At 36.6% G+C, this 15,185-nt stretch overlaps 1 protein-coding gene across 2 annotated transcripts; it reads right to left on the reverse strand.

Annotated features, from left to right (window-relative positions):
* Positions 1 to 822: 822 nt before the first annotated feature.
* On the reverse strand, positions 823 to 14,569 carry LOC137250586 (transmembrane protein 192). Of its 2 annotated transcripts, none has more exons than XM_067783663.1 (6): positions 14,348 to 14,569; positions 14,060 to 14,235; positions 12,742 to 12,874; positions 4,885 to 5,161; positions 2,300 to 2,424; positions 823 to 2,217 (listed from the first exon to the last, which is right to left on the reverse strand). In XM_067783663.1, exons 1-6 carry the CDS (start codon positions 14,381 to 14,383, stop codon positions 2,119 to 2,121), a joined length of 846 nt encoding a protein of 281 aa, XP_067639764.1. In that variant the 5' UTR covers positions 14,384 to 14,569; the 3' UTR covers positions 823 to 2,118. The 2 variants fall into 2 exon arrangements, with proteins under 2 accessions (XP_067639764.1, XP_067639772.1); XM_067783671.1 differs by having other exon boundaries at positions 14,060 to 14,231; positions 14,348 to 14,568.
* Positions 14,570 to 15,185: the final 616 nt, after the last annotated feature.

A 15,185-nucleotide genomic window follows, 5' to 3' on the forward strand; every position in this document is an offset into this window, starting at 1 on the left:
ATTCGTGCAGGAATCCGTTTTAACAAAACTTGGTGGCCACGGCAGGGAATTGGCCAAAAGAACGACAAAAACAAACTTACAGTTATGAAAGCACTTCACTCAAAAAAATATAACACTGCGGCAATATATTCTATTGCTTTTTTTTGTACAAAATGGCGTTGATAATAAAATATAAACGTTTTTCAGTGTTTTTTACAAATTTTCTTTAAATTATTTTGTTCCAATGTTCACACATTCCGTACCAACAGCTGATTTCGAAAAATCATTTGCTCTTCCTCTTCTCTTTACGATTCCGTCGTAATGCAGAATACCAAACTTCGATTGAAGCGGAGCGTAGAACGGGAACGTAGTCGAAATGCAGAATAGGGGTGAATAAATTTTAGTTCATTCCAGGGTCTTCCTTTGACCCCAAATATCACCGTTCACATAAACTTACAAAAAATGTATAATTATAATAACACGAGATTAAGACCGAGCTTTTCTTCAAATTTGTGTCGAGGCAGATACATTTTCTGTGAGCAGCTTTTCTTAGCGGAAATGCACTCAGAATGTTTGACATACCACTGCCCAAAGGCCCTAACCAACAGAATTTTCAATACTGCGTTTTTTACCGACTTCTTCAGTCACAAACCGATGTTGCCCGTTTTCGTCGTACACAAAAATTCTGATAATAGTTTTCGTATGGCATGGATGTATCCTTTGGGACTTACTTCGAAAAATAGGAAATCACTTTTTTGCTTACGGTTCAAAACAAATTGTTATATTTTATACCCAGCCTAGTGTTTGTAGAGCATACATAATTTAAAAACAAAACAAAAACGCTGTGTTTTTATTTATAACTTTATTTAAATACAGAAAAAGTTTCAGTCGAATTTTGATTGAATATCTAGTATGTAAGTATATATTTTTACATATCTCAATAAAATTACTAAAATATTCTTATTTTAAATAGTGAATATTGAAGACGTGTATATATATTTTGTATATCACTATAACTTCCCTACAAAAATATTTTTCATACATTGTTAAAATTTGTATGCTGTTGACACGTTTGATATTACTTATTAAAATAATTGGACAATTCACAAATTTCTCGTATTCATTGAAAAGTTTCAACTTGTTGCCATGGCTCCCAATATAAAATTTGTTTATATACATTTTTTTGACATAGGGTGAATAGCAGATCTTGTGAACCGACAAAAATATACAGTTACTCACAAAAATAAGTACACACTTCGTTTATGCTGAAAAAAACTCAAATGCAGTGGCTCACAGCTTAATTGATAATTTTCATCTAAAATATCGCAAATTCCCTAACAGAAACCACATAAAAAAATGTCAAAGGTTATTCAAAGGTAAGGATAATTAATCAAAATTTCAAAAATTTCCATCAAAATTTTCAAATTCATTGAGTATGCAGTTTTGTAGCCCAATAAATTTTAATATAAGAATGTGCAAGTTAGAAATAGCTCAAAATTTTTCCTGAATTTTCATAATTTTTTTTGGCGAGGGTGTTGAGCAATTTCCCACATACAAAATGCATTTTGTTCATGCGATGTATGGAAGAGATTGCTCAACACCCTCGCCGAAAAAAATTCAGGAAAAATTTTGAGCTATTTCTAACTTGCACATTATTATACTAAAATTTATTGGGCTACAAAACTGCATACTCAAAAATTTTCTAGAAATTCTGAAACAAAATTTGAAAATTTTGATCAAAATTTTTGAAATTTTGATTAATTCTCCTTACCTTTGACATTTTTTTAATGTGTTTTCTGTTCGGGAATTTGCGATATTTTAGATGAAAATTATCAATTAAGCTGTGAGCCACTGCATTTGAGTTTTTTTCAGCATAAACCAAGTGTGTACTTATTTTTGTGAGTAACCGTATGTATGAAATTATAGTATATAGCTAAATTGTTAGTATGTGTGATAAGAAAGATTTTAAAAACATAAATAATGTTAAGTATAAAACAGATTGTAACAAGTTATGATTATAAATTGCATAAAAATTGTATTACATAACAATGGATATACGAGTTATTATTAAAACCAAAGTGGAATCCTCCGAATCCATAGGGAATAATTTCGCAAAATATTTATTGTTATTTATTTGTATTAATGTGTCAAATTCACTGTACGCGCGTTTAATTGCATTTGGTGCAATTTCTGATTGAGCTTTTGATTATGATCCTTCAAATAGGCAATGAGGTCGGCCTATAACAATATAAAAACAGGCGAAAACAAATATATGTATGTATATATATATATTTATTTTCTTATAACTTTTAAAACTTACCTGTTTCTCTAGTAATTCACTGGTATTACCACCGGGTTGCATGAGACCTAACGATCCGGATGCATTATGGCCGCCACGTAGCGCATCAGGTGGTGGTGTTGATTTATTAAATTTATATACTTTCGCTAAAATTTAATAATATTATTAGTAGCACAGTTTTGTTGTAAAAGAAATATATAAGTCGATACAAATTAAGATTACATGGGTGAAATTTTTTCAGATTTTTTGTGCATAATGCAAAAAGATGTGCCTTATTCGACGGTTCTATGGAAGACTAACTCATTTCGCTTCTCAGCGTGGAATACAAGCATGTTTCTATCGACGCAAATAACGAACTGCTATACTGCCGTCCAAAAGGCAGTAAAGTGTAAAAAGTGAAATCAGAGAAATATGGAGTGGGAGTTTTTCGTTTTTTTTTTTAACTAAATAAATAGTTTTTTTTTTTGGTACAAAACAAAAATGTATGAATATGACCTATTAAATGACTTTATGAATAGCCATTATCAATATGATTAGGGTATATAATTCTTTTCGGAGCACGAAATAAGACGTAAATTTCACTTACTGCCTTTTAGGAATTTGAATGTCTATCAATTTCTGTGATTACAATTTACTTACTAACCAATTAGTCATTCAAAATTCATAGTGAAAGATAAAACAAGATTTTTTTTTGACTCGGTGAAACCAGGCTAATCCTGTTTTTTTTTGTGTTTTTATACCTTTCATGAAAATGAAATGGTATATTAATTTCGTCACGAAACCCAAAATTATAAGTCCTTAAAGGAAAATAGATAGACCCACCATTAAGTATACCGAAATAATCAGGTTGAAGAGCTGAGTTGATTTAGCCATGCCCGCCTGTCCGTCTGTCCGTCTGTCTTTTTGTATGCAAACTAGTCCCTCAATTTTTGAGATATATTGATAAAATTTGGTGAGCGGGTGTATTTGGGTGTCCGATTAGACATTTGTCGGAACCGGCCGGATCAGACCACTATAGCATATATCCTCCATACAACCGATTTTTCAGAAAAAGAGTATTTTTCTAATATCTTACTCAATTTAACAGATTGAAGCTTCAAACTTCTTCATATACTTTCGTATATTGCACATATTGTTGCCTGAAAAAATTGATGAGATCGGTCGTATGTATAGTATATATCCCCCACAACCGATTGTTGAGATAAGAAACTTTTCGTAACTACTGCCCCATTTTCAAATTCAACGAATGCTTACGTATATGGCATATATTGTTGTCTGTAAAAATCATAGAGATCGGGTGTATATATAGTATATATCTCATACAACCGATTGTTCAGATAAGAAACTTTTAGCAATTTCTACCCCATTTTAACAGCTATAAGCTTCAAATTTCACCGATTGCTTACGTATATAGTATATATTGTTGTGTAAAAAAATCATAGAGATCGATGATATATATAATATATATATGATGGTATATATAGTATAGATATATTTTTTTTTGCAATTTCGGCCCCATTTTAACAGCTTGAAGCTTCAAATTTCACCAAATGCTTATGTGTATAGCATATATTGATGTCTGAAAAAATCATTGAGATCGGTGGTATACATAGTATATATCTCATACAACCGATTGTTCAGATAAGAAACTTTGCGAAATTTCTGCCCCGTTTTAACAGCTAGAAGCTTCAAATTTCACCAAACGATTACGTATATAGCATATATTGTTGTCTGAAAAAATCATAGAGATCGGTGGTACATATTTTATATACCCCATATAAACTGTATTTTTTTGCCCCTTTTTTACGGCTAGAAGCTTCAGAATTCATAAAATTTCATCAAATAGTTACGTTTACGTCATATATTGTTGAAATACGTGATTCGTAGTCATAGTTTTTACACGCAGACCACAAAAAACCTGAAACTTTGCATCCTCACACAAAGTACCTACCTATTTTTCATTTTATATTTATCTTAAAAATCGTTTAGGTATGTAGATCTGTTCACTATATATTTCTTATCTTATACATCCGATTATTCGGAGATTACGAACGAGATAAGATTATTGTTCAGCCCCATTCATGAAAGGTATGAGATATTCGGCACAGCCGAAGACAGTCCCGTCCTTACTTGTTTTTTTTAGATTCATACATAATTTTTTTTTTTTTATCCTAATTCTTATGTTTTAAACTTACATTTACCGAGTCTTAAGCGCCAAGATCTAAATCCGCTCAGCTACAGAGAAACTCATCAGCTGAGAAATATAGATTCACAAATACAATAGATTAAAAGTTTTTGGGTTTTGTTACCAGAAAGTTAAAATAGATTAAAAGTATAAATATAATTTTTTAATTATTAAGAGAAGATAGAACCGTTTTTTTACGGCAAAGAGCGGGTCTGAAAGTTGAAAAATCTCAATTTTTGCAAATAAAAGTTTAGTTTTGTTCGATTTTACTTTTTACACCTTACTGCTTTTTTGATATGGACGACAGTATAGTTTCCCACCCGAGTGAAATGCGATAGTACCGACAAAATTATATTAATAAAATCAAGAATGATGGTCTGTTCTGATGTACTCCTATAGAAGATGTATTTGATCCACTTACAAATATAAACTCCATGCGTTAGACTTAATACCAACGTCTCTAACATGTTGAAACCCGCAACATATGAAGCTGGCGAGAAAAAATTGAGTGCACAATGCTGCCAGAAATCAACGCCATAATAATGATGTATGCCCGCCTGTACAGCCAATAGCATAGAATTCCAAAGTGATACCACATTCAATGGTATACCTTTTTGCATAGATGTAGCGCGATGAAATTCATGATAGCCATTCATGCGTAGATCGTCATGATGTTTTTTGATTAGATGATCAAACAACTGTAAAAAAATTTCAAAAGATCAAATTTTGCAAATATTTATAATTTTATTTTCATTTCAATATGTATCAACATAAGAGTGAGACGCAAAAAGAATTCGCAAAATATCACTTCTATATTAGAAGCCCATTTTGAGAGCGTATCGGATTTTTATTTTTATTTTATCGATCATAATTAAAAAATAAGGTCGATTTTTTTTTTATTATAACTTCGTTACTTAACGTTCGATTTTTAGATGTGATGTCAATATTTTGGACTTAAAACCTCTATATTTCTAACTGAGGTCGTGTTCTTATTTTTCTTTTTCTTGTAGCGATAAGGACATTTGTCGAAGAATTTGGGGTGTATAATCGATATCAATGGTCCTTTGTTCCGGAAATTAGCTCATTTAAGGAAGTTGGCAATCCTGGTATATGAAAGCTAAAGTAATGTGTGCTCCTCTTTAAATTTTCAAATTCATTGTTAATTGTGAGTATTAATTCTTACAACCTTCTTCTAAACACTAACAAACGTGACATTTATCTGTGGAAAATAAGATCCTCTGTCCAGGTGATCTCCAATTCAACTTTACTAACTTGGCAGTATATTGTAATTGGTGCTCCTGCTTTGTTGTTGTCAGTCGACTTAATTTTTTTTTGCCACCTTCAACTGTGTATCTTCCCAAAAGTTGTATAGTCACTGAAGTTTGTTTGTGCTTCAAGCTTTATTTTGTTGTTTGCGTCTATGCTTAAAATTTGCGTCATAATAATCTAAGCTGCGTTAGAGCTGCCACCCAGTTTCTTCGATTATTATTTTATTTTTTATTATTATTTTTTATTATTATTTTTGGCCCGTTTTTTTTTCGAACACCATGGATCCAGTCAATGGTAAGCGTCGTGGCGACGACCTTAATAACGAGGTTAATAGCGCCAAAAAGGTGCAACGGATCAGCGACTTCTCTCCTAGTTTAATGCAAATCATGGATCAGCGATTTGCTAAGTTCAACGATCTGATTGCTAAGCAAATTTTGGACTCGGAAAAAAGGCTCATTGAATTCGTATGCAAAAAAATAGAAGACAAATTTGTGGTGCTGAAGAAAGAGGTCAGTGAGCTTAATGCAAGAGTTACTCAGCTGGAGAGCGTGTTCGAGCGCGTTGGTTATCTCGAAGAGGAAGTAAAAACACTCAAAAACAATGCGTCAAAGCAAGAGAGCCATATTGCCGCAAGTGAAGTCCGTGTACACGGAATCCCTTTAAGGAAGGAGAAAACTTAACAAGTGTCTTTCATCACCTCTGTTCCACTCTTAGATTGCAACCAATTCTTATAATGAGCATTTTTCGGCTACGGACAGATCCGGCCGTAATAATCAAATTTCAGTCGCTGACAGACAGAAACAAATTGCTAAAAAGTATAGGCACCTTTAGGCGCCAAAACAATATAAACATCAAGGGTCTGCAATTAGTCCATGTGGGCATAAATTCAAATGATCCGATTTATGTAAATGCTTCCCTGTCCAGGCAAAACTATGCGATCTTCAAGGCAGCAATCCGTCTAACAAGAAAAGGAAGGTAGTAGCGGTTTTTTCTAAGAAGGGTCTGGTACATATCAGACGAACAGCCAACGCCAGCCCTGAAGCAATACACAGCTTGGATTTTCTAGAGCGTCTTGAGAATACCGGCGAAGAAAGCGCTCGTTCCTTTCGAGATGATGATGCGCCAACGAATAATGATCAATAAATTAATTTCTATGTATGGTATATTACTTAAGTTCTTGCGTCTCTTCGTTTCCGTCTTTATCTCTCCCTATCATACTTGTAAACATTCATTTATGTTGTCTTTACTGTTACGCATCTCAGAGCATTCTTTATATCCCATAGATAGTGATGGTCCTAGACTATAAGTTGTCTAGTTCTAAAGACTGCTTACATACACTGTTGCGCGTATTCAGCAAACGTACTAAAGGGCTCAAAGTCATCCACCTCAATGCGCAAAAGCCTATATAAAAAATTGGATGAATTGAGATTCATATCTGAAGGTTCTGATACAGATGTTATATGTATTTCCGAAACCTGGTTTTCTTCATGTCACAAAAATGATTTGGTGCAACTAAATGGATATCAACTTTTCAGGGCTGATAGACGTGGTCATGGTGATGGTGTTGCTATATATGTTAAAAGTAGTTTATCCTGTAAACTTTGCTGTAGTGCTAGTCCAAGTGATTCTGTCGAATATGTGTTCGTAGACGTGTTCTCTGTAAATAATGAAAGGCTTCTTATCGACTGTGCATACAAACCTAATCGTGGAGTTGACTCCTCTGGCTTTATTGAACTTCTCGAGCCTCTACTTATAAGCTATGATAATATAATCATCGCTGGGGATTTCAACTCCAACCTTCTCGTCGACTCAACGCTAAAGCTAAGTATGGAGTCTCTTGGACTTTTTCCCACCAATTTTACTTCACCTACACACTTTACTGACTCAAATTCTTCTTTGCTGGGTTTATTTTTTGTGAATGATCCCCTGAAATTGCTCCACTACGATCAATTTGTCTGCATCTTGCTTTTCAGAACCGGATCTGATATTTCTTAGTTACTACTTTCAAACGTCACACATCCAATGTTCCTTTACGTATCGTGATTTTAGAAGCATAAATTACAGTTCCCTTAATGCAGCGGTGGAGTCGGTCGAATGGAGCTTGATTCGAACGCTGACATCGGTCGATGATCAGGCATCATTCCTACAGAACCATATTATTAGGCTTTTCGACAACCATGTGCCAGTGAAACTCAAAGCTGCTACACACAATAATACCCCTTGGTTTAGTGCCAATCTAAATCACTTAATTCACCACCGTAACCTTGTTTACTCACGATGGAAAAGATACAAAACCCTGGAGGCTCACAACTGCTTCAAAGCAGCTAGGATCGCTGCAAACAAAGCCATTAGGTTAGCTAAGCAGAAATTTTATAATAACAAGTTTAGTGCTGCTTTGAGTTCAAAGGAAACCTGGAAGTCGATTAAAGATATTGGTATCGGAAAATCCAAATGTGATATTTCTGTTCTCCCTGATGTAGACATTAACGAGATAAATATAAATTTTGTAAATCTGCCAATCTCAACTGACAATATATGTGCTGAAAATTATTGTATTCGCGCTAATGTTGATTTTGGTCTCTTGAGTTTGCTAGTGTCGATGATTGTGATGTCGTTCAAGCCATTCTTTCGGTAAAGTCTAATGCTATGGGGTTTGATGGTATATGTCCGAAATTTTTAAAAATAATTCTTCCTAAAATCCTACCTCACCTAACCTACTTGGTTAACTCTGTGCTGACGTCCTGTGTATTTCCCAAATGTTGGAAAGTTGCTAAGGTAATCCCAATCCCCAAGCAAAACAAGGAGTATAAACCTATAGCTATTCTGCCTTTCCTTTCCAAGGTCGTCGAACGAATTTTGCACTGCCAGATAAATACTTATGTGCAGGATAATAACCTTCTCACAGATTCCCAGTCTGGATTCAGGACAAATCGTAGCTGTAAAACGGCGCTCCTATCGGTGATAGAGGATATTCGAGAACAAGTTGACAAAAATTTTACTGCTTTCCTAACTCTTCTCGACCATTCAAAAGCATTTGACTCGGTCGACCACACCGTTCTCTGCAAGAAGCTGGGTAACCTATTTAATTTCTCCAACTGTGCAACAGCCCTAATCAGATCGTATTTGGCCGACCGAACTCAGGCAGTAAGTGTTGGTAGCAGAAAGTCTGACTTCGTCAGTGTTTTAAGAGGCGTCCCACAAGGCTCAATCCTTGGTCCCCTGTTATTTGTTTTGTATATAAACGATTTGCCTGGTGTTCTCAAGTATTGTAATATTCACGTTTATGCTGACGACGTACAATTGTATATGTGCTGTCCTAGTGATCGTACCAGTTCGTGTATTAATAACTTAAATTACGATTTGCGTCAAATTGGTACGTGGGCTTCTATGAACGGCTTATGGGATGCTTCGTACACTCTGGCTTACACAATATTTTACTCCGTTACATAGTCGTCTACTAAAAGCAAAAGCGTACTTAATACCTACGCTCCTTTATTGGTTGTGAGATTTACTCTAATTGTGACTATGTATGTAATAGGAAACTTAATGTTGTTTATAACAACATTGCTAGATACGTCTATGGGTTGAAAAGACTTGACCACGTCTCTCATCATGCTCACAGGTTGCTAAACATTTCTTTCGATAACGTTATTAAACTTAAAACGCTCACTACGCTACATAAATTAATATATATGAAGGAACCTGACTATCTGTATCGGAGGCTAAATTTTCTCCAGTCGTCTAGATCTGTTCTCCTTACCCACTTCAGACATCGTATGCTAATATCTGATCGCCAGTTCTTCATTACTTCGATACGTCTTTGGAACTCGCTCCCTTCTAGACTTAGGCTTATAAGCAATGCTCTGCTCTTCAATAAAGAATTAACAAGTTTCTATAATAACCTAGACAATTAAAATACTGATTTCCTCTAATCAAATGTACTCTATCATTCGTTTATTTATTTATTTATTATTTATTAAATATATTATTTATTGTAACCTTTTCTTAGACATAGTCATCAGCTTTAAGTTTCAAGTTTAAATTGTTCCTATTTTATGCCTTTTACCGACTAGCACTATAAAATAATGTTTGCCAAATTGTTGTGCTGGGATGAATTGCCCAATAAATACAAAAAGGTACTATCGCGAGCATCTTGGGAACGATTTGATATGACCACCTCGAACCTCCTTGGTCTGTGAATTTTAGTCGCCTCTTAAGACATACATATATGCCTACCGCGGGAATATTCTAACCTCTAAACCAGCAGGAATTTAGTTTTTGTACAGTTTTGTCTGCTCAAGGAGAACTTAAATTGACATTGGAAGGAACGATAGAGCTTATCAAGACCATAACTATTGGAAACTTCTTAAGAGCAAAACTATAACATATCAACTAACTGACACAAATAATCAAGCTACAAATAAAAAAACATTTCTAGAAGGTTAAATGTGGTCATATTAAAGAACAATAACAGGAAGATTATTAAGACATAGACATATTTCAAAACTAGTTGAAGGTAAAACAAAAGTATGCGGCCACCGTGATTAAGACGTACTACGCTCGTCCTAAACCTTAAAAATTATGTTGAAAAGGTTTCTACAAGAGTTCTTCTCGGCAGGAGGTTGTTGTTGTTGTTGTAGCGATAAGGTTCCTCCCCGAAGGCTTTGGGGAGTGTTATCGATGTGATGGTCCTTTGCCGGATACAAATCCGGTACGCTCCGGTACCATAGCACCATTAAGGTACTTGCCCGACCATCTCGGGAACGATTTATGTGGCCACATTAAACCTTCAGGCCATTCCCTCCCTCCCTACCCCCAAGTTCCATGAGGAGCTTGGGGTCGCCAGAGCCTCGTCTGTTAGTGAAACAGGATTCGCCGCGGATAGGTGAGGTTGACAATTGGGTTTGGAGAAGCTATATATTGCGCTGGCAACCTGAAAGGTTGCGCTACACAGCCCCTTGAATCTGGTATTTTAGTCGCCTCTTACGACAGGCATACCTACCACGGGTATATTCTGATCCCCTAACCCGCTGCGGTGGCAGGAGGTTGTCAAAGTCCTCGATAGTATTTCCGCTATTAAAAGATTCGTTATTCATTCATATAAGTGCATAAAATTTGAAGGACAAATTGGAGGAGCACTCAGCTGTTCATCTTCTTGATGGTATATTGCTCCAAATAATAATAAAGTTAGGGCAGGGTTTGACTGGATTATAAAAACACAAGAGACTTTTGTTTAATCTCGAAAAGGTAAACATACGGTACCATACAGTACCTTAATGGTGTTTTGTTACCGGAACGTACCGGATCTATATCCGACAAAAGACCATCAACATCGATAACACTCCCTAAAACCTTCGGGGTGTTGTTGTTGTTGTAGCAGTGCTTCGCCACATCCAACAGGTGCGACTAATCACAAATTGTCATCAATGTCCTCTAACGGGAGTCCAAGGAAACTTGCAGTTTCAAGAGGGGTGGACCATAATGAGAGGGGTGTTAGAGGCGTTGGTTCCACATTACAATTAAAGAGATGGTTGGTGTTATGTGGGGACACATTGCAAGCGGGGCATACATTTTGTATGTCGGGGTTGATTCTGGATAGGTAAGAGTTTAACCTGTTACAGTATCCAGATCGAAGTTGAGCTAGAGTGACTCGCGTTTCCCTGGGGAGTATGCGTTCCTCTTCCGCAAGTTTTGGGTACTGTTCTTTGAGTACTGGATTCAATTCCTGGCATAAAGGTCCGACGCCTGTTTGTGGAGTTCGCTGAGGACATGCTTGTGTTTTTTGGCTTCATACGGCTGAGTTCTCAGGTGCCGTATTTCCTCACAATGCTTACCGATATTACTCCTTAAGGCCCTGGGAGGTGTTGGCTCATCAATCAGATGTCTCTTGGGATGCCCAGGTTTCTGGGTATTCAACAGGAACTGCTTGGTTAGCATTTCATTTTTCTCTCCCAGAGGGGAGTATTCTCGTCTCATTATGTAGATGGTGTTCTGGGGACATAAGACAACCCGTGGCGGTTCTGAGGGCAGTATTTTGGCAGGCCTGTACCTTCTTTCAGTGAGTGGTCTTTAGGTTTGGCGACCATATCGGAGACGCGTAGCATGCAGTCGGTTGGCCAATTGCTTTGTAAGTGGTAATGAGCGTTTCTTTCTATTCCCCAAGTACTGCCAGCAAGAGATTTGAGGATTTTATTACGGCTCTGGATTTTCCGTACAATTGCAGCTGCAATCCTGGTCAAACGTCACACCCAAGATTTTGGGGTGTAGGACAGTCGGTAGCGTAGTGCCATCGACGTGGATGTTCAAAATGGTCGACATTTGGGAAGTCCATGTTGTAAATAAGGTCGCGGAGGATTTAGTTGGTGATAATACCAGGTTTCGCGAGGCGAAAAACTGCAGAGATCAGGGAGGTAGCCGTTTATTCTGTTGCAAAGCTCATCGACCTGTGGGCCTGGGCCTGCGGTCATTATTGTGCAGTCATCGGCGTAGGAAACGATAGTAACTCCTTCTGGTGGCGAAGATAGCTTTGATATGTAGAAGTTAAACAAAAGTGGGGATAGGACACCACCCTGTAGCACCCCTTGTTTAATTCTTCTTGGTTTAGATGATTCGTTTCTAAATTGCACCGATGCCTGCCGACCACCCAGACAATTTGCGGTCCACCTTTTAAGACATGGGGGAAGGGTAGACCCTTCCAGCCGAGGCGGATTCAATAACCTTGCAGAAAGCACGCTCCCCTTGGCGAGCACCAGTCGGGATAGGGAGGCCGTTAATACAACTACAACATGGTTATAAAGGCTGCAAAGTGAAAAAGTCGCGAAATCTGTTTTTATTAGCTTAAAATTTTTTTCTTAACAGATTACACGTTTTTTTTTAATGCCCTCTGAAGTGCGAATAGAGTGAGAATAATGAAGACAAGAATGTGCCCGGTCATGGATGATATATCAATCAGCCTTGAAATTACATCCGCATCTTTTAATTTAGCGCAGTAATTACATATTGTACTTACAAATGTTATCACCCAAAAAGCAGCACGTAAATATAGCATTATAAAATACGCTTCGCAACGTTTGTCAACTGGCCATGTATAAGCAAGTAGAATGCCAACGAAAGAGATAACTGTTGATATAAATAAATGTATGCTAAAAGAAGAAAATTAAAATACCATAAATCATTAATTAAACTCTCCTTCTTTACGTATACTAGGCATATTGAGATGTATTTAATTGATTGTCAAATAAGATAGGTCATGGTCGGTTCTATATTAATAACAATAGGGGATAAATAAACAAGGGAACGGCTTTTAAATATATGCATGTGGATATATGAGGATATGCTCTGATTTAAGTAGCCACGTTTAAAGTTTCTTCTTGCTCATAGATTTACGGATTTCTCCCTCCCAATGTCGTTAGGGGTCCGCGAGCACTGTCATAGAGATATAGGAGCAGCACTGTCATACACGCATTTGTGCACATGCTTTATTTTTAGTAGTTTGGAAACAAATATGAAAAACTTCATATCCGTAGTTTATGATAGAGACCGGGTGGAAGTTCATAACCCTTCTTTACCCTCGAGTTGTTCTAGTCTCATTTCGGTATACAGACTTGATGTCATGCACCTCATGTGCAGAATATCTTCGAAGGAATACATTCCTGAAGCTGATCATTCGACCTCGAAAAAAATATATGCGAAGCGCGATAACCTCCGGAGAGATTTTTGGCCGAGCTTCTCTTCCAATTTGCGTTGTGCTCCTTTTAATTTTTCCTACAAATTGGCGGGACAAGACCTACACGGCAGAAATGCACTCGGAGTGATTGCCAAAAACTTTGGAGGGGCGACCCCGCTTAGAAAATGTTTCTTCTTCCCGGGGCGTGAACCCAGGAGCTTCGATGTGGATTGGCGGAGCACGCTACCATCACACCACGGCGGCCGCCCTCGACCTCTTTATTTTTAAGGCCCACGGTGGATGACTATTAATGAATGGAAATGTCGACAGAGAAAGCATAAATAATGCTATAACACCAACATCAATAAGTTAAATAAAAATATATATCTGACGCGATTTACCTCCAAGGAGATTTTGACGAGACCTACATGTTTTATGCCGACTCTGAACGCCAGCTGCGAGGCAGCTATGTAATTTTTAATTTTCATGGCAGAAATACATCGGGAGTGTTTACCAAAGCACTGCTGAGAGGCAGCTGACAGGTGGGATTACTTTAAATTTGCCTAGATACATATATTTAGTGTTTAAGATAAAGTTAAACATGTACTATGAGATTATAATAAATTGTTAAATTCTTTAAGTAACATTACTTACGACTTACCTAAAAACCGGTACTGTTCTAAGTGGTTTAAACGACCCATCTTCATTCGAACTCAAAACTGGATCTAGGAGCTCCTGTGTATCATTTCCCATGTTATCAGCTTCTGCAGCAGCTACAACGACATTTGGCACCGTTGATGGACGATTGTCACCCATATTCATATATTGAGCAACTTGCTATAAAAAAAATTTATTGCTTAGACTGGAAAGATTTACTTACATATATGGCTAGAAATAGTGTAAAAAGTGATGGTTCCTAATCAAAATGCTTTTATTTTATTATTCTTACCCTGTTCGCGTGGAAGCTGTGGCCCAAACTAACCATACGAAGCACACACAATGGCTACGTAAATAGTTAAATGCGCATTTACTAATCAGTGAATCAAACGCACAATGATTCACGAAAAGTATATATATATGCTATCACTCGACAGTTTTTTAAAAAGAATTAAAAACCTGGAATGCGAAATTATTGTATTTGACTTGTAGTTTTTGACACTTCCTATGCAGGCAGATAGGAACATTGTTTACTATATAGTTTGGCAGCTTAAGTAGAGGTTATGTTGCGAATAGAGTGGAAGGCAGTGGACTAGGCAGTCGAATGTCATATAATGAAGGAATGGTGTTCGGAGATTTTTCGAAGTTAAAAAAAAAAATGATAAAAGCTTTAATATAAATAAAAATATTATTTTAATAACAACAAAAACGCCATGTATATTCTGTATACATAAATATGTAAGGATTATCTCACTTTAAAATTTGAATTAAATAATCTAAAGTTTTGTTTTGAAACTGAGTCGAGAACTGTGCGTGTGAATGTGCGAATTTTCACCGATCAGCTGTTAGTTGCACTACTTGGTAAAATTTACAATGGATAGGAATCTTTCTATTATTCCTTCATTGCCATACCTACCTGTCAAATAATTGCTGACAGGGAGAACGGCTGTCGCGAATGGCCAGAGAATGGAAGAGTCTTGTTTTTTCCTCGCGGTTATTAAATTGAAGTGCCATGAATTGCACATTTGTGTTTCAAGCTTTTGTTGTTGTTGTTGTTGTAGCGATAAGGTTGCTCCCCGAGGGCTTTGGGGAGTGTTATCGATGTGATGGTCCTTTGCCGGATACAGATC

The sequence above is a fragment of the Eurosta solidaginis genome, chromosome 1 (genome assembly GCF_040869045.1).
Source record: "Eurosta solidaginis isolate ZX-2024a chromosome 1, ASM4086904v1, whole genome shotgun sequence".
Taxonomy (NCBI): Eukaryota; Metazoa; Arthropoda; class Insecta; order Diptera; family Tephritidae; genus Eurosta; species Eurosta solidaginis.